Consider the following 26,042-nt stretch of genomic DNA (forward strand, 5'->3'; position numbering starts at 1 on the left):
GACAGTGATGAAGCAGGAAATGAATGAGAGTGTGTACAGGAGGAGGAGAACACAGAAAAAATGAACTGGGGATGATTATCTACTTATGTCGATTGATACAGACTATGTGACTCATTCGCGCGCAGGACAATCGACAAATATGGCTAGAGAACCGACAAATACAGCCGCAGCTCTCGATCATGTCCATGCCTCGTCGGCGAAGATTCCGGTCATGACCTCCCAGCCGTGCCGAGCAGACGACGCCGAATTGGGGGGAGCCCTCCGAGGACATGGCCCAGAGCAAACGCCGGCGAGGTGATCCCAGCCGCGCTGTATAAGATCATTCTGGATTTGGCAGTGCTTTTTCGAACCACCACTGGCACTGCTACATATAGAACTCGACAAGGGAAGACTGCTCTTGATCAGCCTACATCCCGAGACGGACGGCAGGATTATAACATCAATGACCAGCTACGATAACTTTGTAATGGCTCGCGCAGGCATACCGGAGCGTATAGTGCAGACCCTGTTACAGGTATGATATCAAGACTCAGGCAGCCTTTGTAGTGTCAAGATCCGCAGCCATGAGAGAGGGTTCATGATGCTGATGATGAGGATGTGAGACAAAAAGATGACAAGCTCGCAGCAAGAAATGGGGACGTGGCAGACTACATTACAGGTACGATGTTTAGGTTCAGGCTGTCTCTGCATGTGCAGAGTCAGGGCCTACAGCTATGATACAAAGCTACAGGATGCCGATGATGGGGAAAAGCATGGCAAGCTCACCGCGACTTGAAACCCCTATGTTGTACCGGTCATGCATGTTTCCTAGGCTCGGAATCCATTGGAAGCTTCCAGATCGACAAACGCGCACGACCCTGTAAACTTATTAGAGGCTACGGGGAGAAGGTTCTGACATGAGATGCATAGATTGAAGAAAGTAAACTTAGAAAATGTCATTGCTACCTACTATCCAGAAAATACCTACTGTAGTGGGAGAACTGCGCCATCGTAGTGAAATGAGCGGTGTGGGGATTATTCAGCATTTGTGATATAAAAGGGTTCATCGCAAGGATAGGACAATCAGACACACTTCTCCTCTTCTAGACCACCCCTGTGTTCTCCTCTCCTGTAGTCCCACTACTCCCAGTGGCGGACCTGGTTCGCAGACAGGTTCGCGTTTCTCGCTCTTCAGTAGCTACGCAGCCTACTTCTGAAGTTATATTGGAGTCGGTGATTAAATCTGTTCATTGGTAACCTCGAAAGCGAAAGCTGTGCGTGCAGTCTCCAAGCTACCTACATCATACAAGCAACTCATCGTTGGCGACCGAGCAAGCGAGAAACCCCCATGGTTGGATGCAGGTGAAGCCACAGCGAGCAACTCAGAAGTTTGGAATTCTTTTGGGTGGGGGGTTTTCCTTTTGCGGTATTTCCTTTTCCTTTCTCGCATCCTTCACCTGGGTACATTCTCCTCCTCATGAGTAACCAAACTCAACCCCAAAGGGGCTGAGACAGGAAAGACGAAACCATAGAGACTGTTCAAAAAGGCATTCTGGGCCTTTTTAATCGGGGTGGGAAAGCCTGAGGCAGCACCAGAAGAGACACACTATGTGGTTGGATGAAGGGTGCCAGGAGCGACGGCAGCCTCACTCGCCCGCGACGAGCCCCCCTGCGGAAGTTCTCCTTGTTGTTATCGACCTTCTTGCCGTTATCGACACCTTCCACTTTGTAATCGTCAACGCTAAACTTCATGTTGACGTTCTTCAGCCCGTACTCGAGAGTCGAGACCGTGGAGTTTCTCTTCGAGGTTGTTGATGCTCGGGTCATGACGCTGGCGTCCCAGATGTTCTGGTCGATGATCTCAAGTCCGGTGACGAGATCACGATGGATAGACTCAGTCTTCTTCTCGAGGATGCCAACGGTCTCTTCAAAACCTTTGAGATTCGCGATGTTTGCTTCGAGCTTCTTGAAGATCGCCTCGAAAGTCTCCTGCAGAGCGTAGAATTTCAAAGGGAGCTCGGCAAAGTGTGCGATGTTGCGGGGAGGGATGGACGGGTGGTGCCAGTCAGGAGGCGACGGGACATCACGGAGACTACCATCTCGTGGGAGGCAGGAGAGAATTTGGCACGAGGGGTGATGGGTGAGTAGGTGAGAAGGGAGCGGCTTGTTCAAGCGGTCATCCATCTTGGGAGGGGATGGCGGGGCCGCTTGACAACGGCGTGGAAGGTCGTTTATGTTGGGTAGATCTCCCGGAAGATCAAGCGAAAGAGGGAGCTTGAAATGACAGTGAGACGGACGAACAGAGGGAACTGGATGAGGGTGGGGGATTCCATGGAATGAGAACAAGTGAGAGAAGTGGGGGAGGAGTGAGAATAAATAGGTGGGCTGGGGGGAGGCAGGCGGCAAAGTAATTGAGGAAGGAACTCTTGGGACAATAGGAGGAAGAGTTGATTAACTACAGCGGGTAGGATGCCTGTTCAAGTAGTTAGCTACCTTAAGGGAAGCCTGATCACAAAGGCCCCAAGCATGTGATATCATATCACAACAGGAACAGGCAGCGGTGGCCTTGTGGAAAAGTAGAAAACGCATTGCGCTTTATATTCGGTCAAGTATACGTGTGACGCTGGTCATCGAACGGCTCAAGCGGCAACAGACCCAGTCGTATAAAGTGTCCGGTTTACAGAGTGCGCGATGACTTTAGACGTTCTATATTTCAGAAGGCAACGCACTATTTTCAATGCCGACGCACGACCTTGGTGCCGAAGCTGGGGGCCTGGGGCTTGATAAACACGTGGTGCCGGACTATATCGTATCGGGGGGTCCTAGGCCTCACTCTTTGCTCTGGGTTCTGAATATCGGATATCCAGTAGAATAATCCCTTGTACAAGCTTCCATGGGGAGCAATTTATTTCTGCTGTAAAGTCTTTTCTCTGCAATCAACACACTACATTCGGGCTCTTTGACCCGCAGCCTTCTGTAGAGCTGGCCTAGGAGTAGCCGCTGGTCATGTTGAGGTCCACTATCCGAATGTTGATAGAATGTTTACGCACGTTCGCATCTAAGATACACTGGTTGTATAGTCAGATCACCATTGTGCAGCTGATATCAAATCATGGAGAAAAGGTCAACCAACCGAGGAGAGAGCACTACTCACTCTATGTGAAGGCAACGTTGATTCATGTATTCATGGGAATGCCGGTGTATAGACCTGCCTGAAAAGAGTCACATTGCCCAGCAGGTGAAGCCTGTCACTCTATCTGCAATTATTGAATGGTCCGTGATGTGGGTGGAGCGGAGCCTACACCTACACCCATCTATGTTCAAATCGACATATCCGCGGTATCGGTAGCAATGCCTACTCCTCTAGTAGAAGGGTTTGTATGGCGTTGCCTATAGCCGGAGTAAGAAGGGTATGGCATCGTTATTGTTGTGGCTGGTCGTTGGCCGCCTTATTTGTCGTACCCTCCTGCCCAAATCGAGTAACCTCACAATCACCAGCCGCGAACCAGCCGCGCAACACAGCCGCAATGACCTGGGTTTAAGAAGAAATTCACCTCAGGCATCTCGCTCAACTTTGCCATCCATTTCCCACACTGCACGCATCTCCATCAATCCCGACGTCCCCATCACCAACCTCCCGCGGTGCATCAGACATGGACCTCACCGACCCGCTCTCCGCATCCATCACGGATTTGCCGAGCCTGAAAGCCGTTCTATTTGACCATGAGCGTCGGGTTTTCATCCACCATTGCGACGAGGTCGCCCTCTCCGTCGCCAGCAAGACAAACTTGACAGATGCACAGCTCGCCAGCTCCATTAGGGAGCTGCAAACCCATCTCGCCGCCCTCTGCGTCGCCGGCAATGAGTTACTCCACGACACCAAACCCGGCAACCTCCCGCAGATCCCAGCCGGATTCATGAGTGACGAGCTCCCTCGCCCAGGAAGATCCCCCATGACTGAGTTCGCCTGGGGATGCTTCTATACGAAGCGAGAACTGGCTTGGCTGCAATACCAGTATCAGCAGTCCAACGAAATATTTGGCCTCGCGGATGGAATCAAACGTTGTGGGCAGCGCTGGGACTTCGCCGAGAACTTCCCATTATTCGCTCCCCTTGTAATCTATCCAACCGAGTCGGACGATTGGCATGGTGGTCGTCTTATCCAACTCCCTCATTTCCAACCGAGCCTCCAGCCGCGTTAAGTGTCTTGTTTTTCGTTTTATGGTGGTTTTGCCCTTTCCTTTGTTTCTTCATTTCGCGTCATCAGCCAGAAGGTCCCACGAAACCTTTGAGATGGGGAAGCTGATAATCAACTGGTCGGTGAGCTAGATAACAATGTCTGCGTCGGCGTGCGCCTGCTCCCGCAATGATACTCCATTTTCAATTCACCTGGCTGTCACTTTAACGTCACTTAAGCTTCTAACTTATTTAGTAGAGTCTGGTAATCGTAACACGGATATGTCTGCGTGGGCGTGCGCCTGCTCTAACAGTGATCATTGATTTCCCATTACCTGGCCGTCATTTGAGCATCACCTGTAACGCCTCTCATATACTCCGTCCATGCTAGCGAGTAGCTAGTATACTGTGCACTCGTTTCGATGCCAAAATTGGTGCTTTGCAGCTAGGTGGACTCGTATTATTGTCTATCAGACCCGAAGTATGAACGACATCATATCGCAACAATCGGACACGTCAAAACAGCGCGCTAAACCAGTTAATGGTCGGGGGCAACCAGTCAGTGACTTAGTCACCGCGAGCCCATGTATGTGCATCATCATTTTGAGGAGCTCATTATCCACGGACAGCGTACCAAGGGAGCCAGACCAACTGGCACGAAAGGCTCCAAGGAAATCAACAAACACGGTGCGCAGGATTGTTTGGGCCTATTGTCTGCCGCACCATCAGAGAAACAACTGTAACTGACCGAATTTGACTCTAGAACGAGAATCCCCATCATTCTACTTGGGCACAAGGTTGCTGTCGGCAGCAGGCTTGGCGTCTGATGCGTTGGCATTGGATTGAGTTATCCTCTCGCTGGTTTTGGCGGGATTGGTGGGCTCGACGACCTCGACCGACGGTTGCTGGTGTATGCGGCCAGCCTGTTCGTGGATGGCTTCTTCAGCTTGCTGAGAAGAGCTTCGCAATCGCCCGCAAAGACTGCGAGCACAGGATTAGTGTCGATCGACATGACAGCAGACAGATTGCTGGTTGGAATCACAGAACGGTGTTCGCTTACTGTCTGCCGGCTGTGCCTCAGCCTTGAGATCCTCCTAATCTTTCGATGACTCGTGTGCAGCCTCGGAATACTGGTGAGCAGCAACGGTAGCCATGCCGGCACTGGCCAGATAGCGGCAGCGGCAGTGGCGCCGGTCCCGGGTATCTCGGCGCCGACGCTATCTTCCTTGGCAGAAGCATCATGAAAAGGTGCAGCAGCAGTCTCTTCCTGATTCGCTCAATTGTCACGGCATCGTCGGACCCGGCCAAACCGATGTGTACAGTAGGGATGGCCGGATGGGTATCACCGTATCATCGCAACCAGGGTCCGGGGCTTCCTCGGTGATATCCACGCCCTCTCATTGGAGTGGGTACCGGTGCGGGATAATGTTGATCCTGGGGCGCCTTCGGTCCGAGTTCAATGACCGGGGGAGCACCCCGGACTAATGTAATCCCGGCCCGCCAACCGCTCTGGGCAGTATGTTGACTTAAATAGCTGCTGCTGAGACAGTCCATTTGAACTTCCCACCTGCACCTCTTCTCATCTTCAACTCTTCGCACTTTCGATTCTTTGACACTGCAAGGTCCACTGGTCCAGGCCCTGTCCCTGTGAAATCCCCACTGATGAACCTGGATGCGATGCCGTTAGACTTCCTTATGCTTTCGTGAGGTACTTCGGATCAACGTAAGTCCAGCCCGGTCATCCAAGCCCTACCTACTGCACTCCATCTCACAGGCTTGCTACCTTGCTGCCTCGCAGTTTTATGACTGCATGATCTTTTTGAATGTCGCTTATCAAACATTTCACTGACCAACTGCTTTATGCCTTCTAGTCAATGCTAGCAGGCAACGTGCCTTGGTCCAAACGCTTAACACTATGCGGCCCTATGCCTCTGGTCAGCACATATGCCTGCAGCTAGCCGGATATTCTGAACGCGCAAAGAGATATTTCAAGCCACGCTTGAAGGTCCTAATTGTTGTCTCAGATGGAGTCACCCGGTATGTTTCCCGCGCATTTTATGCATCGGGATTTGAGCAACCTTACTGTCCTTGTTCATATCGGGCTTCGGGAATGCACTTTTTCCATTCATGTTTCCTGGCAACGCACTTGATATTCGCTTAGCCCCAGGAAGGGGTGCATTCGAAGTCATTTCACCGTGCCATGTCATACATCAACCTCACCGATCCAATCCAATCTCCGCACTTCGTATCTCATCTCAAATCCACCATGCCGATCATGAGCCCTAAAGCCCTTCTCTTTGACCAAGAGGGTAGGGCTTTCATCGACCATTGCAACGACGTTGCCCTCTTTATCCTGGGCAACGCGAAATTGAGCATCGCTGAGCCCAACAACTTCATCGGGGAGCTCCGCGCCCATGTCACCGTTCTCTGGCTTGCCGGCAATATGCTTCTCCGCGACTGCAACCCCGATGACCTGGCACACCTGCCACCCGGGTTCATGACAGGTATGCAACCTCGCCTGGGACCGCGACCTGGGCTGGAAGCATCCCCAGGCGAACTCGGTCATGGGGGATCGTCCCAGGCGAGGTTGCATACCTGTCATGAACCCGGGTGGCAGGTGTGCCAGGTCATCGGGGTTGCAGTCGCGGAGAAGCATATTGCCGGCAAGCCAGAGAACGGTGACATGGGCGCGGAGCTCCACGATGAAGTCGTTGAGCTCAGCGATGCTCAATTCCGCGTTGCCTAGGATAAAGAGGGCAACGTCGTTGCAGTGTTCCCTGAAAGCCAGACGCTCTAGGTGAAAGAGACGGGCTTTAGAGGTCATGGTCGGCATGGTGGTGCGGAGATCGGATCGGTGAGGTTTATGTTTGATGTATGACTTGGGTTTGGTGATGCGGACCTCGAAATGGATCAGAGAGAATGCATGCAGTGTGGAAAAATGGATGGTAAAGTTTATTGAGATGCGCGAGGGGACTTCTATTTGACCCCTGACCATTGCGGCTGCGCTGAGGTATATTGTGTGTAAAAACGTCAGAACTTAGAAGTTTGCAATATTTATTTGGCATTCATCATGCAATGCATGCCCTGTGGGGTCCGCGGTCCGCCTATTTATCAGCGGGTGCGCCACTTAAGGGTTGCCCGGTAGCGGTAGTACTCCGTACGCACTCAGCAGACCCTGAGCTGCTTTACCTCAGTTGCCTCCTCGTATCCGCGCCGCGACAATTGAAGGGGATGGAAACCATCCCAAGTCCCCAACCGATACCACATCACGGGAAGCCCACAGGTCGGACTCGGGGCCAGGAACGCGGTTGAATGAACGCTATTATCGTATCGCACTGTGCTTGAATGATTGGAGCAGTATACAAAGTAAGTAGCATGGAATATCTTTATCCTTAAGTACTCGCCGATTCATTAAGCCGCACATAAGGTGGACTGCTAATTGTGACAGCAAATTCCTAGGTCTAGTACGAGTCTACGACCAGGCAGTGAAGATCGCTGAAGACTTTACAATGGAAAAAAAGCGTCTGCATTGGCCCCTAGGTATCATACTTGAAAAATTCAAACTTAAAGCCCTTCTCCTTTATGTAACACTCATTAGTACAACATCGCACCATGATCCGCAGTCGTAGCTCAGGCGGTAATCAATCGCATCTTTTGAGTGTTCCAAATCACTGATCTGTCACCTTGTAACTGGGCACTGTAGTTGTCGTCGTAGTTGTCATTGTCGTTGTCGTTGTCGTTGTCGTGACTCGTGATATCTTACGGTCGTAGATCATCGGCGACGCCACACTAAGTCGACAAGCAGTGAGCTCAGGCTTCTAGCCTTCTTCAGTAACTGCAAGCGTCAGACGAAAACATCCGAACAATTTCTGAGTATCGGAGGTGCCATCTAAAGAGCAAACATCAGAGGAAGTCGCACTGGCGAACAAGTAGTCATGTTGTCAATGCCATTGATCGCACTACCTAGCCACCAGTTCGAGGTCGATGAGATTAAGCAGTTTGTGAACCAACCAAAAATCAATAGTTACCTTCTGCCTTACCAAGAATTAAACACCACATCAGACGCCACATGTGTCGCTGTGAGATGATGACGATGTTCTCATTAACTCGATTTAGCTCGCTGTACGTACGTGCTGTTGCTGTGGGATTATGGGGGTAATTCGTACTCAGGAATAGACTTGCCAGTTGGCTGGAGGCTCGCCAGTTGACGGAAACCTCGCTAAACACGCGTCTGGAACTTGGCACCCACAAGTGGATACTGTCAACTGGACAGAATATTTTGGTTGATAGCCCATTTCATTTATAGGAAAAAAAGGTAATTCCAATTTGTTATCTCGTAGCTAGGCCAAATTATCTCTCATATGGACTGTAGATTGCGATCTCCGGAAGACCTGAATAACAGGAAAAGAAACAAGCGCTCCAGAGCCAGAGATGGTCGCATCCTCATTTCTCTTTCAGAACTGGCTTCTCGACAGGCTTCTCGCCAACAGCCTTGATCTTGCGGCGAGGCTTCGAAAAGTACGCCTCTATCATATGCAACAGGTAGGATTATCAGCACGGAGTTTCTTAGTGAACCGGTCCCTCTGTTTCTCCTTTGTTTGATCCGTCATTTGACATTTCGAACCCCCGATCCATCACGCAACATCCACACTCCACGGTGCAATGGCCAATACCGCGGTTCCGCTTAGAAGTCCAGTGTCTCTTCTGACAGCATCCACAGTCACGGCTGCAGCAGCCACTCTTGGCGGTACAGTCCTCTACAAGTTCCGTCCGGAGATACCAAGTAGGGTCTTTTCTCAGGGTATCGTACATCTCCTTCAAAGGTCGTTTGAAGAGATCCAGCTCGCATTCGTGAAGCTCGAGCTCCTTTTCGAAATACTTCTTGTTCACTTTATCGAGCAGGGAGTCGAGTTCGCAGACCTGTACTTTGTCTTCGGTGCTATTGATAGCTTTCAAATAGGCGCGGCGCTTTGTTCGCATGTGCTCTTCGCGTTGGACCAGCATTCGGAGGTACCCCTCGACAGTGAAAAGATTGATATCCCATTCATAGACGCTTTTCGATGTTTCCTTGTCCCATGTCTCGGCGTTGTAGGCGACTTTTCAATAGAAATCTTCTGTTACTGTGAAGTGTCGTCGCCATCCGTATTTGGGGAACCGGATGCCTCGTTGACGTCGAGCCCTCGGGACTATAATGGTCAATAAGCTCATCGATATTGATTGCAAAGGAAATGGTGGTTCAAAGGTAGTTTTGTACTTAAAGGACCTGGCGATGATAGGTAATGCCTCTGAGATTAGACTTGGTCGTCCGTTGGCAGGTGACATCACCTAACCATGGAGAAATCATCATGACATGGAGAGCCCTCTAAATCTGGAAGCCGATATATGCAAACAGAATGAACTGGTGTTGAAAAATCCCTAGATACATGAGGACAGAATTTATTATAATAGAAATTCCATCATATGTAGCAAACATAGAAAGATGTGGTGTCAATCAATAGTATAGATGCTTGGCCAATTGTGTTAGGCATTGGATTTCACCACATGACCAGAGTCCTAGGTCCGATCCCAGATGAGATTAGCTAAAAGCATACCTTAGGCTTCGACCAGACCATTCCTTTTTCACCACTTGATGAAAATTGGGGTCCCACTTGCCTCAAAGTGAATCCTTGGATAGTCTCGCCAGTTGGCGGAAGGCTTGCCAGTTGACGGGAAGCTCCTAGGCGTCTGGAAGACTGGAACTCGGCACCCACATGTAGATACTGGCAACTGGACAGAGAATTGTCGTTGCTTCCTGTCGAATCATCTCGTCCAGTAAGCTTTCGGGTGCTCAGACACCCCTCCCCAAATATCCACATGCATTCAGCCTCGTGGCCCACCTGGCATACATAGCCAGGAGAGGCAGGTAAAAGTTCCGAGTTGTGGCTCTGTGGGGTGCGGGGCCGATCGATGAGAGGAAGAGCCCGAGCAAGTCAAAGGTCGGGGCTCGCACAGGAGAAGGGGGATAAGCACGAGGTAGGGCGTTTGGTCGATAAGGCGGAAGGAGGAAGGCCGAGGGGTTGCTGGTGAACAGTGAGCTTTAACTCATATATCAATACTATCCCCTTTACTGCTACTTCCTTCCCGCATGTCCCTCTTCTCGTGAAGTTTGCTTCTGACTCAACATCTTTCACTATGGAGAAGGACGAGTTTGTCGCCGTCACCCCGGGTATGATGGTCGATGAGACCGCACCCGATAACACCCTCAAGCAGCTGCGCAACCTCAAAGAACACCATCATTGGGATCCTAACTTGCCCGATGATGTTGTCGACGAACTCGATGAGGCCCTGGGCACGAACGACAAACGCACCCAGGAAGTGATCGCGCATGAGCTCCTGGACAACTCTCCCTACCCTGAAGTTCGTGCTGCCGTTTCCAATATCGATGAGGGTGGGAACTGCAACACCTTGCGCGCCTGGGTGATTGGACTGATCTTTGCTACCATCGGGTCTGCCCTGAACATGCTGTTCTCCATGCGTCAGCCATACATTGTCATTCCTTCATACATCGCACAGGTCGTCGCGTACCCCGTCGGGAAGGCATGGGAGAAGTTTATGCCTAAACACACATTCAGAGTCTTCGGTCGTGAATTCCAACTCAATCCCGGCCGTTTTACGAAGAAGGAGCACGCGATTTCGGTCATCATGGCTAACGCCACGTTCGGTGGTGGTGCCGCTTACGCAACGGATGTGCTCTTGGCTCAGCGTGCCTTCTACGGGCAACACTTTGGCTGGGGCTTCGAGATTCTCATGTGTGTCTCTACCCAGATGATGGGCTTTGGCATGGCTGGCTTCTTCACCCGCTTCCTGGTGCAGCCTGCCGCCATGATCTGGCCTTCTACTCTCATCAATGCGTCTCTCTTCACTGCGCTTCACGATCGCTCCAAACCAGACCCAGCCAAGACCGCTGGCTGGACCATTGGTAAGTACAAGATGTTCTTGTACTGTATGTTGGGTTCATTCTGCTGGTACTGGTTCCCCGGCTATATCGCTCCGTTCCTGAGCATCTTCGCCTGGATCACCTGGATCAAGCCCCAGAACGTGATCGTCAACCAGCTCTTCGGTGGTTCCACCGGTCTCTCCCTCCTCCCCATGACATTCGACTGGACACAGATCTCCGGATTCAACTTCAGTCCGCTGATTGCCCCGTGGTACGCCATCTCCAATACCTTGATTGGCATGGTCGTCTTCTTCCTCATTGTCACACCCGCCATCCACTACTCCAACCTCTTCTACGCCCAGTACCTGCCCATGAGCGACTCTAACAGTTACGACAATACCGCCGTCCGTTACAATGTCTCCCGCATCTTGACTCCCGATTACACCTTCGACCCCGTCAAATACGAAAATTATTCCCCCCTCTTCCTTTCCACCACTTTCATGCTCGCTTATGGTCTGTCATTTGCCAGTATCATTGCTGTTCTCGTCCACGCCGGTCTTTTCCACGGAAAGGATATCTGGGCTCGTTTCCGTCGCGTCGGTAGAGAGGAGGAGGATGTCCACGGCCGTCTCATGGCTAACTACAAGGAGGTTCCTCTCCTGTGGTACGGTATCGTCACCATCTCCATGACCGCTATTGGCTTCGGCGTTACCCTGGGGTACCCGACCCATCTGAGCTGGTGGGCGTTTATCATCGCCCTGATCATCGCGGTCGTTTGGTTCGTTCCTATTGGAATCATCAAGGCTGCTACCAACATCGACATCGGTCTCAACGTTATCACTGAGTTCATCATCGGTTACATGCAGCCCGGTCGTCCTATGGCCATGATGTTGTTCAAGACTTATGGTTACATTAGCATGTACCAGGGAATGTACTTCACCCAGGATTTGAAAATTGGTGAGCCTCCGCTAATTCTACTGCCCCATATCGCTATAACCTTACTGACCTTCCGTCTTTTCAGGTCACTACATGAAGATCCCCCCTCGTGTGACTTTCTCTGCCCAGATGATCGCCGGTCTGTGGTCCTCCCTCGTCCAAATCGCCACCATGAACTGGGCCCTCGGTTCAATCAAGGACGTCTGCACCCAGTTCCAGCCCAACCACTACACTTGTCCAAATGGTCGCGTGTTCTTCAACGCCTCCGTCATCTGGGGTGTCATCGGGCCCGCCCGCATGTTCTCACCGGGCCAATTGTACTCCCCCCTGATGTGGTTCTTCCTCGCCGGCGCCGGCCTCCCCGTCATCCTCTACTTCGCCGCCCGTCGCTTCCCCAGGAGCCCGGTCAGGTACCTCAGCGCGCCTATTATCTTCGGCGGTTCCGGTTTGATTCCCCCCGCTACGCCCCTGAACTACCTCACCTGGGGTATTGTTGGCTTCGTCTTTAATAAGTACATCCGTGACCGCTGGCGCGGCTGGTGGATGCAGTACAACTACGTCCTGTCCGCTGGTCTGGATGTTGGTCTCGCTTTGTGCACTATTTTGATCTTCTTGACACTCAACTTGACCAATCATCCCTTCCCTGAGTGGTGGGGAACTAGAATCGCTAGTGGCACCATGGACGTAACTGATAAAGCCATTCGCCAGCCTCTCGCTGAGGGTGAGACTTTCGGTCCCACCAAGTGGTAGTTGTCGCGCGAAGATTCTGAATTTCGACTTCGGTCGAAGTCGGGCGTCTTACACCTTTGCGGGTTACCGTGAAGCTAACAGTAACGTGAGCCCCGAATAGTTCATAGTTAACGATCTCATTGAACCATTTAATTCCCGTCTTGTGCATACCTTCTTACAAGGATTTGGGACGGTCAATAATAATCCCTGCTGAAGAAACCTCCATGCCTTGTTCCGGAAAGAACTTGAGTTCATTACTTTAGAATCTTCAACCTAGATAGCAGGACTCCATGAGAAACCAATACACGTGATTCAACACCAGTAAGCAACACTTCCACCACGGTACGGAGTATCCATATACATAGACTTGGCATGTCTTGGCGTTGAGGCTGATTTGTTGTACACCGCCCTGCTCTCCGCCCGGAGCATTTGACGGATTTTGCCGTCTTCCGCGGGCAATATCTTTGACCACTAAACACTTTCAGAGCGAGTGGCACTGCGCCGATTAAGATGAATCGCGTTTCACCGGATTGAACATTACTTGAAAGATTACAGCTGCGATGGCCCAATTCATTCCACGCAGTGCCTTTCCCCATCATGGGGCGGTTCCTAGGTCCTATTTCCTAGGACACCATCGGGCTGGTCTGACCAAGATGAAGAGCATGCTCTCAACGATAGATTATGTCGTCGAATGTCGGGACTATCGAGCGCCCGTGACTTCGATCAACCCAATGTTCGAGGAGGCTTTGGGAAAGATGCGACGACTGGTTGTCTATACCAAGAGAGATCTTGGAAGCATTCCCAAATCGGTTGAGCAGAAAACAGTAAGTTGATATATCTCCGGAGTGTTGAGGGAGGAAAAGACCACCGAGCCTCTCTGCTAACATATGCTATAGATTGAACGGAAATTACAGACGTTTGATCCTAATAGCACCGTGTTCTTCACCAGCTCATCCGCGCGGCAGGATGTCAGCCAGATCATCAAACACCTCCGAACGGATGCCGAGGCCCCTGATAAATTAGTAGGATGTCGAGTGCTGGTTGTTGGAATGCCCAATGTCGGCAAGTCAACACTGATCAACAACCTGCGCAACTCCGGAACGGGGAAAGCCAAGGCCATGAAAACCGGACAACAGCCTGGTATCACACGCAAAATCGCCACGCAGGTGAAGATCATCGAACGCGAGAATGGGTCACACGTTTATGTCCTGGACACGCCGGGTGTGTTCATGCCGTATGTCCCGGACGCAGAAAATATGCTGAAGCTGGCTCTCTGTGGCTGTGTGAAAGACAACGTCATTTCTCCGGTCACCCTCGCGGATTACTTGCTGTATCATATCAATTTGCAAGACCCGGCAATATATAAGCGCTGGTCGGAACCGACCAATGACGTGGTTCCGCTGATTGAAAGCTTTGCGCGCCAAACCGGACTGCTTGGGAAAGGCGGAGTCCCGAACGTGGAGGGGGCCGCTCTTCTTTTCATACAGAAATGGAGACAAGGAGAGCTGGGTCGCTTTTTGATTGACGACCTCGAGGAAGAGGAACGACGACGAGCAGATCCTGCTCAAGCGGCGCGCATGAGCATGACGCAGGCTTTGAGGGTGGAAAGGACGACTCGAAAGAACAAGCCCGATGCTCCTAGCAATCTGTAACATAGTGTATATTAACGAAGTTGTCTTCGTTGCTATTGGTGTATATCATTCAAATAATAATCAATTGATGTCATTACGAACAAAGAGAAGATAATGCTTGAGATGTGAATATCTGGCAGAGGCACCTGTAACGCCGAACCAAGGCAAAGGACAAAGATGTAAACAAAAGGTTTTGTACGCGGTGACATATCAAGAGATCTTGTCGAGAAGGCGGCGTCGCCGCCTATCAACCAGCTCTTCTTGCACTTCCTCCAGTGTCGGGAGCCTCCATTCCACCCCATCACCCGAATCACCAGGTAGCGACTGCCATCCATCTTCAGCATCGGTCTCTTTTTGACTGCGCAGATGTTCAAGAGCCTCCTTCTCCTTCTGTTTCTCATATGCCAATAACGTCCCATCTTCCTCGTCAAGACCATATCCGAAGTAACTGGCATCGACCTTCCTCGTCGCAATATCCCCCCCTCGACCAGAAACAGCCTCTTCTTCCTCGGTCGGTCCTTTCGCGCGGGCAACTGCAGCCTCGATCATTTCCTTGACACCAGGTAGCTCCCGGGCACGGCCATAGTATTTGTATCCTTTGCCACCGCCCGGAATCTCGCGTCCTTCGTCATCGTAGAGCCGACTCGATCCACGCATGTAGTTCGGCCCGCCCAGATTGCGAATTTGCATTTCCCACGCCCATTTCTCGCGCATGAGCTTGTTGATTTCGTCATTGAGGTCACGAATCTGGTAATCGCTCAGGCTGACTTCGTGGATGCGTGATACTTTGCGGGAAATCTCTTTGACGACTTGGCCGCGCCAGCGCTCGCATACGGGGACCTGGTCGATGGATGTGATTGCTTTGGGGCGGCGTGTGCGGGTTATATCGATAATTCCAAGGTCGGCTGCTTGCTGCGCTCGGAAGCGGAACAGCATCGACTGGGCTTTTTCACTGTTGCGTGCCTGTTGAATTGCGGGGAGTTAGAGTTAGCAAAAATGTGACATGGCTTCAATACGGAGATTTCCAAATAGACTTGAGTTGGGCAGGATGATGCTCACCATGATGGAGAATTGACCAAGTCAGCGACCCGAGAAATTCGGGTATCGAGCGGCGTTGGCAGGGAGGAAATCCGAAGAGGAAATCGAGAGCTCGACAGCTTGAGGTTGAAGTGGAGCGCTTATTGCCGCCTTGCCGCGCGGCTGTCACGTGCCTTGGAGTACAGTAGTTAAGGTTGGTGGGTCACCGTGACTACATAATTGGACGATGATGACAGGGCCGATTCCCTTTTCGGCTTAGTGCTTGAACAGAACTATGTGCACAGTAAGTGCACCCAGGACTTCCTTCCTCTCTCTCTTCTTTCTTTTCCTCCTCAGTCCATCAGTCAGCATCAATCCAACTGTATTTGCTGCATCCTTCCTGCCTCCTCCGCCGGCAAACCCCAACGAGCTCAAAGCTCTCCACAATCCCGTTTCCGATATCATCCCCACCAGATATGACAAATGGCTGACGCCGGTCGACCTCTTCAAGAAACCTCCTCATGGCCCCTTTTCCACGTATCAGGATCTCTCGAGGAGCACAGAATCAGACACTGTATCACTGGCGATGCTATCATTGCGATCCTAGGCTATCCCTTAGTCATTTGCGAATTTTATCTTGCGGTTGCAGACGAACAACTTGAAGATGCCCGCTCTGTCGTTCTTCAGCAAGGACTCCGACCATCCTCAGTCCCTCGTGATATATACGTGGATAAGCATGCTAGGGTTTTCCCTCTAGGCTGGCCAGGATACAGACTGGTGATGCCTTCCGCACCTCCCGGCTTCCCGGGGGTTATGCTTGTTCCCGCGAGTTTCTGGCATATGGATCTCTCAGAATCGAGTCTATCGACGAACACATTCCTACATGATTCTTCACGATGCCGATTTCCAAAGCGGCTATTTTATTTGGATGGTAAGCGTCATAGCATGGATGCCTCTTTCAACTTTGTCTTGGCTTCAGTCTTCGTTAGTCCTGGTCGTGTACTGATCTTCTCTTAAATTCCTAGCTCTGATCGATGTTATTGTCGAAGACGCATTGAAACCGGGCGGCAACCAATACATAATTGGGTATCTTCAAATGCAGTATCGCTATCTAGTCGGCTGCATCTCTCCGGATATTCTTCTCAATCTGCCGCCGGAGGACAAATTCTTTGTGGACTTATATGGTAAACTGCTTCCGCCAAAAACCCGGGAAAGAGTCTCCTTCAATCGGCAGCGGATTCGACACGGTCTGTTGAGTGTTGAAGAGGCATGGAAGTCAATCCCCAAAATAGTTCTGCGGCTTGAAGAGATAGAGAAACACCGTAGAGCTCGAATGGCTCTGGATCATCGGAATGTAGGGTTGTAAACTCCAATACATCAGTCTCTATCAGAGATAATCTGTTAATTCTCGGTAATTAATGTTTCATTTCCTTAGGGAATTTCAATTCTGCCTATATTTAGCCAATTCTAGCTTCATATTATTGATTATTATTAATTCCTATGAGAGAGAGAGAGAAATTCATCTGCCCGATGTAGCTCGCTCTAAGTATAAGCTGCTATGCGGGATTGCTGTCAGGCCTGCCGACAGCTGGAAAGTGTGGGTGCCAGCCCACTGGACGACTGTTGGAAACTCGCTTTGCGCATTTCCAACCAGTCGCCTTCGAATGGAAAAGTCTAGACTATAACAAAAGAAAAGAACAAAAACAAAATGAGTGTCGCCCCCGCTTCTGGTCGTAGGCACCAGAGTCACATCTCACCACATAGCCCCCCCCATATCCCCTTCGTTCCAGCCGCTCCTTGTCGGCTGCCGCTCGTGTGCCCGCTTGGATCAAGGGATTACAGTGGACCTGGCACTGCACTCCTAAAGGGCGCCATCTTTCTTCTTCTTTTTCTTCTTCAATCACACTGCCCTGAGGTGTCTTCGTTTTTCTCCCCTTCGTCATCCCCTTCTTCCTCGCCCAGCGCCGTGGGATCGACTGTCTGGAATTGGCCCAAAAGACCTGTCTTGACCATAAATTCGGCCACAATCGTGCGGGCCTCCGGTCGTGTCAGAATGATAAGTGATGGCGGGAGGGAATAGATATGGCAGGCCTAGAACAGACCAACGGTTTCCGCAAGCGAGGAGCGGATGGTAAACTTCAAGAATCTAGTGACACCGAGTCTTAGAAAAGGATCCGTCATTGTTCAAAAACAATAAAGGAGAACATTGAGTCGCGTCGCGACTACGTTGTCCCGTACGAGTAACGGTTAAAGCAACCCCCTGCCTCAGACTGCAGGCAGAATTTCCTAATCGGGGCACCGCCTTCCTCGTAGCTGGTACTTGACACTCAGATATTTCGGATTTATGACTAGCAAACCACCTAACTCGAGTAATTTACACGGTCAGGCTAGGTAGTCGGGCTATGCTGCACTAGAGAGCGGGAAAGAAGTTATAGTGTCATGAGTTGTTACATTCTCGACATTGTAGATAGACTCGTCGCAGAGTATATTTACCCCAGGAATACAAAATCGAAACAGAAAGATAGAAAGTCCTTGCAAAATGGTAGCGCCCGAAAACAGAAACTAAGGGATAAGAGCATGGCCTTTCAAACAATATGAACACGGCCGAGGCCAGCAGCAAAGATTGAAACGAAAATCCCTTTCCCAAATGCAAAACGCCAAGCAAAACATCCACCCATGATCGTTGATGCATCTCCAAGCCGAATCAGCTCGCTAAGCATCACCAAAGTCTATTCACAAGAACCCCTTGGTATTACTGGGTTGCCGTTGGGGAATGTCACCAGATCCGTAGACACCACTCCCGCGACGACTTCCGTTGTCACTGAAAGCGGCTATGCCGCGCCCAATGGTGCTGCCTCGCTCAACGCGCAAGGCTTTCCATCCCTCCAGCTCGCGTTCCAAACGGAGCGCTTTCTCTCGCTCCTCGCGGAGCTCTCGTTCGGCACGGCGAGCCAGCAGCTGTGCGTCCGAGTCGTTGTGTTGCAGCTCCTCGATGTTCTGCAGCAGTCGTTCAATCTTATCACGAGCCCTGTTAATATCGTCATTCAGTTGAGCGTTCATCTTGTCCCGCCTCTCAATCTGCGATTGGAGGTCCTTGACAGTGCGATCAACGTTGCGAAGAGAGCGCTGCTCCGAGCTGTGCTTGCTCTCCTGTTCTTCTAGGTGGGTTTCCAGCTAGACGGCCACATTAGCAAAGAAACAAAAGAACGAATATAGCGCAATGAGAACTCACCTCCTTAATTCGCTTGTGCAAGAAGCGAACGTCTTGACTGCCAGAGGAGTAACTCTTGGTTTCAAGATCCACACACCGGAGCTGGGCCTCCTTCAGTTGCTTCTCAAGGGCCGCCTTCTCTTTGAAGAGCTGGGCATTGGCCTCCCGCTCGGCAGTGACCTCCTTCTGCATCTCAGTCGCAAGCGCATCTGCCCGGCGCATCTTACCAACGGCAGCGGCGGAGACATCTTCTTGCTGCGCAATTCTGGATTTGAGTACAAGGAGTTCACGATCCATACTAGCGGCATTACGCATAGAGGGGCTTTCGCCCTTGGCAAGATCCTCAAGTCGCTCGCCAGCTTCTGCTAGGCGGCCTTCCAACATCTTCTTGTCCTTCAGGAGCAGATCACGCTCCGCTTGAACGTCCTCAACCGAGGTCCGGAGGGTGCGCACCTGGGACAAGAGTGAGACAACCTTGCTCTGAGCATCGTTGTGGGCATTGACAGCCTCGTCACGAGAGTTGGTAACATCCTGCAAAACGACATCCATGCGGGCTTTCTCCTTCGCCCATGTTGAGCTGTTGAGGACCTCGTTGTCCCATTTGCTGCGAAGATCCTCCAATTCTTCGCGGAGACGGGAAGCCTCTGCACGGCCATTGAGCACACGTTCACGCTCCATCTCGAGTTCGTTATTGAGAGTGGAGAATTCCCTTTGGTATTTTTGTCTGGTCTGTTCCATGGAGGTCTCCTTGTCCTCAAGATCAATCGCACGCTGATTGCGGTAGTCTTCGAGCTCATTCTGAAGACGTTGCTTCGCCTGCAAGGCAGCTTGAAGTTCTGCAGCTTGATCTTCCATCCTAGCTTCCAGAGACTGCGTTTGACGCTGCAAGTCCTCGACAAGCGCATCCATCTCCTTACGCTCCGACATAATCTGGGCACATGTCTCCTCCGCTTCTTGGCCTTGAGACTTCGCGAATTGTTCAGCGCGTGCAGCCTTCATAACAGCAATCTCGGCCTGCTCGAGTTTATTGAAGTACTCATCGGATCGACTCTTGTACAACATCAAGGATGACTCGAGATCAGCAGATCGTGATGTCTCAGCATCGAGGCGAATTTGCAGATCGGAGAATTCTTGAAGAAGTTGGTTACGGCTCACAGTGTCTTGGTCCCGGCCAACTTGCAGCTCCTGAATCTCGGACCGGGCATCACGAAGCTCGACCTCCAACACAGCTCTAGCGCGTTTCAGCTTTTCGAAATGGGCCTTGGCGTCACTGAACTCCGACATGGTTTCATTGTGGAGCTTGAGAAGTGAGCGCCTGGAATGCTCCTGTGAGTTGATAAGGTCGTATAGCTCTTCATGGGACTTAGCCTGCACATCGCGGAGAGACAATTCTCCGGAGCGGATGCTGCGCTCCAATGATGAAACTTTCTTGGAAGAATCATCAAGTTGGTCGTGAAGGCGGCCATTCTCTCGCTCGAGAAGTTGCATGCGACGAATTGAAGGACTGTCATCCTGCCAGATATCGGCGCCGGGAGCAGAGCGTTCAAGCTGGCTTTGAAGGTGCTTGTTTTGCATCTCGGTCATCTGAAGCTTATTCTGAAGCTCTTCCAGCTCGGCAGCCGTATCCATGCGCCTTTGATAGCCTTGGGTATCCACTGTTCGGTCAGACCGCGCGGAATCATTTGGTGCCTCGAAGACATTGTAGCGTCGGTTTGGCGTAGTAGGGGTAGAGAATCTTTTGACAGCATTTTCGGAGTTCTTCCTGAGGTGCGCAGGTGTACGATTGTTGGTCACTTCGTTTTGGTCGATCTCCTCAAGCAACGCGCGCTTGGAAGACGAATATTTGGCGTCAAGCTCCTTCATTTCATCTGCATGGCGTCGGCGCATTTCGGCAAGCTGACTCTCAGCCCTTGCATACTTCTCTTCGGTGACCCCGAGCTTGTTCTGGACAGTTTCAAGAACCTGGGCCAGATCAACTTGCTTGGACAGGTGTGGCTGAACAGCCTCCCATGACTGCATAGGTTCGGTAGCTTCGGGCTCGAAGACTTTGTGCAACAACAACAATTGACGGTGCAAGACTTCGATCTCCTTATTCGCCCTATCGAGGGTACCCTGGGTTTGGCGTGTGTTAGCCTGAGCTTGGTTGCGAAGTTGTCGTTCAGTCTCAAGCTTGCGGTTGGCTTCTGCTAGTTGCAGATTCGCTGTGGAAGCAGCCTTCTCAGCATTACGGCTGGTCTTGTGTTCGCGATTAAGCTCGTGGTTCAAATCCTCCAGGCTCAAAGAGAGCTTTTCCTTTTGCTTCTCTAAAGAGGAGATCATGACCTGCGACTCTTCTACTTGACGACTCAACCTCTTGCACTCTTCGTCCAACCTGGCCTTCTCTTTCTGAAGATTGTTCAGACGCAGGCGATTGCTATCGCTGGCTTTTGAGTTTGACCGGGCAATGTCGAGATTCTTTTGCTGAATCTTGGTCAAGAGAGATCTGTTGTCGTTTTCGGATGCCGTCAACCTGCCCCTGAGAGTAACGAGCTCTCGTTCAAGACGCTCCTTGTGCTGGTCATGGCGCAAGCGGAAGCTCTCTGATTCCGAGATCGAGTGCGTGAGCTGTTGAATTCGTGCTGAGAGCTGCGACCGCTCTGCTTCGACCTCTTCAAGCTGGCGTGTTTTTTCCTCAAGGTCTTTGCGCGAACTCCTCATGCGCTCCTCGGCCTGACCCATGATCTTTCTTTCAATCTCAGCCTCGGCATTCATCCGGGCTGTTTCCGTCTCCGTGAACCTCTCACGGAGCTTGATCAACTCGTTTTGCAGCTCCTTGCGAGTTGTCTCAGCCGCCACTCGCGCCTCCGTAGCGCGACGCAAGCTATCTTGCTGAATGTACATCTCCTTCTCGATGGTGATTTTCGCCTCGTTGAGCACCTCGTATTTCTGCGTCAGCTGGGCAAGGTTGTGTTCGGAAAGCATTCGCACGTCATCGCGAGACTGGCGTTCCCGGCTAAGGTCGGTTTGAGCTTGGAAGAGCTGGGCCTTGAGATCAGTGACCTGCTCCTCCAGTAGCTTCCGGCTCTCTCCGGCTTCAGCATCCTCAGTTCTCTTATTCTCAAGCAGATTCTTGAGGTCCGCAGCTTCTCGCTGAAGTTGGGCTTGTTCGGAGCGCATAGCATCTCTCTCGGCTTGCACCTCGCGGAGCCGAGACTGCATGTTGTCGTGGCGCGACATAAGCGAAGATTTTTCAGACTCAATATTCTTCTTTTCTTCTTCATGTTTCTGAACGTCTTTGCGAAGAACAGCGATCTCGCTCTCTTTGCGCCGAAGAAGATCCTCATAGCCTGTAGAAGTACTCGAAAGCTCTGAAATTTGATCACGAATAGACCGATTCTCTTCAGTAATTTCGCGGACCTGTTTCTTGGACTTCTCAAGTTCTTTAGAAGTGTTCAATAGCTTGACCTCGAGGTCCTGGTCAGTCTTCAAGAGTTTAGCTTCGAGGTCCTGAAGCTTCCGGTCTTTCAAGCTGAGGTGGCTTTGCAACATCTTGATCTCTTGGCCCAATTCCTGGATCTGACCGTCCTTTGCAGAGAACTGGTTCTCCGTGTCGGACAGCTTGACATCGAGTTCCGCCATTTTGGATTGCAGACTGTTCTTCTCCGATTCAAGCTGCTGGATGATCAATCCCGCCTGTTCCAGCTGGGTGATGCGAAGCTGCAGCTGGTCGTCAACCTTTCTCTTTGCGTCAACCAACTCATCCAGTTGCTCCTCGAGACTCTCTTGGTCCGCGATTGCACCAGCAAGTTTCTCGGCGAGTTCCCCTTCTCGGTCTTGCAATCGTTTGAAAATCTCCTCCTTGTCCAATGCAAGTGCACGCTCACTTTCTAAAGTGTGCTGGATATTTTGGATCTCGATCTCTGTTCGGCGCCTTTCCTCGTCCAGCTTTTGGCGATCGGCAAGGTCCTGCTTCATCTTTGCTTCGAGTTGTTGGATTTTGTCATCACGCTTTTTCACTTCTTTCGCATTCCGGGTATCGCCCAGTAGGGGTTTCATTCTCGAGAACATGCGCCACCAAGGACTCTGCTTCAAGTTCAAGTAAGCGTGGAAGTTCTGTTGAATGATTCGAGTCGCTTCAGCCCGATACAGTCGCTTGTTTGAGATGCGACGCTGAACAAATCCTCGAGCCAGAGACTGGAACTTTGTCATGATAGTGCGGATGAGTTCGTCTCGTTTCTCCTCCAAGTCGGCCAGAACACCAGCTCTGAAGAACACTTTTGTGCGACCGACCCGGTACCAAGCTCGATCCATGCCGAGCTTTTCTAACATGATGCGAGCAGCGCTCTGTCCTTCCAAGTATCCCTTTGGCATGCTATGGCAAAGAACCTCATAACGTTGTCTGAATTCCGCGAACGGCAAGCGGTTCGGGAATCCTGTGCGAGCAATGCGAATTCCCTCCAAGACACCGTTGCATCGCAACTGGTCCAATACCAACGGAGCGTTCAACATCTTTGGTCGCTTCTTATGATTCGGTAGGATACAACGCACGAAATGAGGGTGAGTCGAGTGGAGTTGCGCCATCAAACTAGAAAGTTGCTCCTTGTGCCTTTGGGCAACAGTACGGAACAGTCCCTTCTTGACCCGGCTTTTGGGATGATTGCTGCCACCATCCTCCTCAGGGTCAGCACAGTCGGAGAAAAGGTCTGCAACGTGTGGTGCTTTGGAAGCGGCTAGCAGGCGTGTAATGTTATCGTTGAGTGGATCCTTGTTTTTCTCAAGCCAATCGCTCGTGTTGTACTCTACTTCCGCGGCGTAATGGGTGAGAACAAAGCCCTGGTTGAGGCGTGATGCACGGTACTTCGAGGTCTTGCGGTCCCAAAGTCCATGCAGCTTTTCCGTGAAGGACTTATCGGTGGCCTTGGGCATCACGCAATCTTCATCAAGACAGGAGAATATACCAATCGGATTGCTCAGCTCGATTAAGTCGATCGTTGGCTGCAGGTCCTTCCCAAAGTCAATGAACTGCCACTCAATCTGTTCTCGCGCATATTCCTCTTGCTCAAGGACAAACATATGGTGGTTGAAGAATTGCTGGAGCTTCTCATTCGTGTAGTTGATGCAGAGTTGCTCGAAACTATTGTTTTCGAAAATTTCAAATCCAGCGATATCGAGGACTCCAATGAAATAGTTGTCGTCACTGGCCATCGAGCGACCGAGCTGGCTGTTGATTCTAGCAACGAGATTTCCGAAGCCTCGCTCATAGATACCCTTGGAAAGGGCATCTAGCGCCATGCGAACCTGGTCTGGGGTTTGAACCTTTTCCACCCATTCGCGGCCGGCCTTCACCCGCGGATGTAGGAGACCCTTGACAAACTCATCGGTCTCGATACCAAGAAGATAGCAAGCCTTTTCCACACTAGCGTACCCCTCGGGTGCCAGCGCTGCTTGATCAGCGCGCATACTCGCTTTCGCAACACTGATATTGCCCAGGTGCAGGACAGCCGCGATAGTCCGCAAGATACACAATTGGTCCTCCTCGTTGAAGTTCATCACATGGAATGCTTCAATCAGCGAGTTCCATTCATCCTGGTCTGAGACCCCGACAATGGAGTCGTTTCCGTCTCTCGTATAGGCGAAGTCCTCGATCTGAAGATCCGACAGGAGAAGTTTCTCACGCATCTGGCGGTCCGCACCCTGGAGAAGCTGGTAAAAGATATGATAATTTCGTTCATTGGAGTTAGGCTTCACGACTCTTGACTTTTCGAGCAAATACCAATCGATCCAAGCTCCGGAAATTTGACCAGACCGAGAGAACTCGATGCGAATGAATTTCCCGAACCGGGACGAGTTGTGGTTTCGTACCGTTTGGGCGTTACCGAAGGCTTCGAGTATAGGGTTGGCGCGTAGAATCTGTTGGGAAAGGCCGGTGATTTGCTTCGCCCCAGAGCGTCCATAAGGAGTATCGGTAGTGGCAACAGCAGCGAGGTACTGGATAACCTTTTTTGTGTTCTCTGTTTTACCCGCACCAGATTCTCCTGTCACCAGAATGCTCTGGTTCTCGCCCTCCTCGACAAGATTTCGGAAAGCTTCATCTGCCATAGCAAAAATATGGGGTCTCGTCTCCTCTCTCCCGCGTCCCTTGTACATCTTGATGTACTCATTTGTGTAGATAGACAATGGGCAGTACGGGTTAATGGTGACCAAGAAAAGCCCAGAATAAGTCTAGAGAAGCGAGAGGTCAGTTGAAAGTCCGTGATTCGTGTGTTTCTGGTTGTGACGAACATAAATCAAATCTGACTGATATCTGGTATGCAGGTTATGGACGACAGACGCCTCATTCAGATGTGTAAGTTCCGCCATGTCGTCTGCCTTGTCAAACTTGGCAGGATTGACCTTGTCGACCTGGTCTGAATCCACTTCCCGTTGCTGTCGCAGTGTTAGCGCATTCCTTTTCCTCGTGTGGGTAGTTCATACATCGCCATCGTCGCTCTGCACTAAGAGGCGTCCTCCGTCCAATTCCTCTAGGACCAACCCCCGAACAAATGCCTTTTGGGGATCGCGCAGCCACACATATTTGTTCCCCGAGAAGTCATTCTCTCCTTCGAGTCCACGGATCTGATCCGCTCCGCGTCGTGCCTCTTCGGACTTGATGAAGCTTGGAGCAAATGTGCCAGAGCCGGGATTATTCCTTGCTGAATTGGATCGCCCTCGATTTCCGCTGATTGGTAAAGTAGGGGACAACTGTGAGACGGATGCATTGCGCAGGTGACCCCTCGCTGACTCGAGTCCATTAGATGGTGTGATTATGGCCGATTTAGGTCTCGTCTGTGGGGAGGGTGTCCCTTGCGAAGAGGACGGACGCGCAAACAGACTTGCACGCTTCGGTGGGCTATTCAGCTGGGAGGGAAGCATGGCGAGCGTAGTTCAAAATGACATTATTCGAATGCAGCAATGGTTATCATAGCCAAGATTATCGCGCAATCTCAGTTTCAAGCTGTGAGGTAGGCTGAGATGTAATAGTTAAGAAAGAAAAGGAGAAGAGAAGAGAAGAGAATATAGTACCACACTCAAGAGAGGCGTGGAGTTGGCAGAAAGTTGGAAGAAAAGACACGATAATCGAAGTGACGCACCCCAATGCCCATGATGTGTTTGTTTACTCTGCGTTCCTCGGGCGCCCGCCGATCGTACCTGGTCCGTGCGTACTCACGTGATGGACTCGAGCTTTTTTGTTCAAGCAGGCGCTTAGAGGCGAGAGATGATCTCAGTTCATTTCGAGTTAACACCACCAGCAATCTCCTCATCGTTCTTAAGCTCAAATTTCACCGTCGCATCACTCTTGCTTCTTTTCGAATTGTCACAATATTGCTTCGACCCCCTTAAAGTGACGGCTACACCGAAACCGGGCATCCTCTTTCTCACGACCTCCACACCTTCCTCATCCACAAGACACCATGAGATCTGGTTTTTA

At 51.1% G+C, this 26,042-nt stretch overlaps 9 protein-coding genes across 9 annotated transcripts; 3 read left to right on the forward strand and 6 right to left on the reverse strand.

The window, feature by feature from the left end:
* Nucleotides 1-1,518: 1,518 nt before the first annotated feature.
* Nucleotides 1,519-2,163, reverse strand: N7515_000654 (uncharacterized protein; the record flags this gene model as incomplete). The annotated part of the gene is made up of 1 exon (XM_056661398.1): nt 1,519-2,163. The coding sequence occupies one exon, from the start codon at nt 2,161-2,163 to the stop codon at nt 1,519-1,521; it is 645 nt and encodes a 214-aa protein (XP_056526564.1).
* A 1,469-nt stretch (nt 2,164-3,632) lies between these two features.
* Nucleotides 3,633-4,181, forward strand: N7515_000655 (uncharacterized protein; the record flags this gene model as incomplete). The annotated part of the gene is made up of 1 exon (XM_056661399.1): nt 3,633-4,181. One exon carries the CDS (start codon nt 3,633-3,635, stop codon nt 4,179-4,181), a length of 549 nt encoding a protein of 182 aa, XP_056526565.1.
* Nucleotides 4,182-4,937: 756 nt separating this feature from the next.
* On the reverse strand, nt 4,938-5,309 carry N7515_000656 (uncharacterized protein; the record flags this gene model as incomplete). Its single annotated transcript, XM_056661400.1, has 2 exons — nt 4,938-5,136; nt 5,266-5,309. The coding sequence occupies 2 exons, from the start codon at nt 5,307-5,309 to the stop codon at nt 4,938-4,940; spliced, it is 243 nt and encodes an 80-aa protein (XP_056526566.1).
* A 1,049-nt stretch (nt 5,310-6,358) lies between these two features.
* Nucleotides 6,359-7,150, reverse strand: N7515_000657 (uncharacterized protein; the record flags this gene model as incomplete). Its single annotated transcript, XM_056661401.1, has 1 exon — nt 6,359-7,150. One exon carries the CDS (start codon nt 7,148-7,150, stop codon nt 6,359-6,361), a length of 792 nt encoding a protein of 263 aa, XP_056526567.1.
* A 1,571-nt stretch (nt 7,151-8,721) lies between these two features.
* On the reverse strand, nt 8,722-9,159 carry N7515_000658 (uncharacterized protein; the record flags this gene model as incomplete). The annotated part of the gene is made up of 1 exon (XM_056661402.1): nt 8,722-9,159. The coding sequence occupies one exon, from the start codon at nt 9,157-9,159 to the stop codon at nt 8,722-8,724; it is 438 nt and encodes a 145-aa protein (XP_056526568.1).
* Nucleotides 9,160-10,326: 1,167 nt separating this feature from the next.
* N7515_000659 (uncharacterized protein) lies at nt 10,327-12,757 on the forward strand (the record flags this gene model as incomplete). The annotated part of the gene is made up of 2 exons (XM_056661403.1): nt 10,327-12,028; nt 12,093-12,757. The coding sequence occupies 2 exons, from the start codon at nt 10,327-10,329 to the stop codon at nt 12,755-12,757; spliced, it is 2,367 nt and encodes a 788-aa protein (XP_056526569.1).
* A 632-nt stretch (nt 12,758-13,389) lies between these two features.
* Nucleotides 13,390-14,388, forward strand: N7515_000660 (putative GTPase MTG1; the record flags this gene model as incomplete). Its single annotated transcript, XM_056661404.1, has 2 exons — nt 13,390-13,560; nt 13,633-14,388. 2 exons carry the CDS (start codon nt 13,390-13,392, stop codon nt 14,386-14,388), a joined length of 927 nt encoding a protein of 308 aa, XP_056526570.1.
* A 189-nt stretch (nt 14,389-14,577) lies between these two features.
* N7515_000661 (pre-mRNA-splicing factor ISY1) lies at nt 14,578-15,429 on the reverse strand (the record flags this gene model as incomplete). The annotated part of the gene is made up of 2 exons (XM_056661405.1): nt 14,578-15,330; nt 15,427-15,429. The coding sequence occupies 2 exons, from the start codon at nt 15,427-15,429 to the stop codon at nt 14,578-14,580; spliced, it is 756 nt and encodes a 251-aa protein (XP_056526571.1).
* Nucleotides 15,430-18,117: 2,688 nt separating this feature from the next.
* Nucleotides 18,118-25,486, reverse strand: N7515_000662 (type II myosin; the record flags this gene model as incomplete). The annotated part of the gene is made up of 4 exons (XM_056661406.1): nt 18,118-18,558; nt 18,617-24,796; nt 24,857-25,000; nt 25,049-25,486. 4 exons carry the CDS (start codon nt 25,484-25,486, stop codon nt 18,118-18,120), a joined length of 7,203 nt encoding a protein of 2,400 aa, XP_056526572.1.
* Between the last annotated feature and the right edge of the window lie 556 nt (nt 25,487-26,042).

The sequence above is a fragment of the Penicillium bovifimosum genome (assembly GCF_028826915.1).
Source record: "Penicillium bovifimosum strain IBT 22155 chromosome Unknown utg000001l_segment0_segment0, whole genome shotgun sequence".
In the NCBI taxonomy this organism is placed as follows: Eukaryota; Fungi; Ascomycota; class Eurotiomycetes; order Eurotiales; family Aspergillaceae; genus Penicillium; species Penicillium bovifimosum.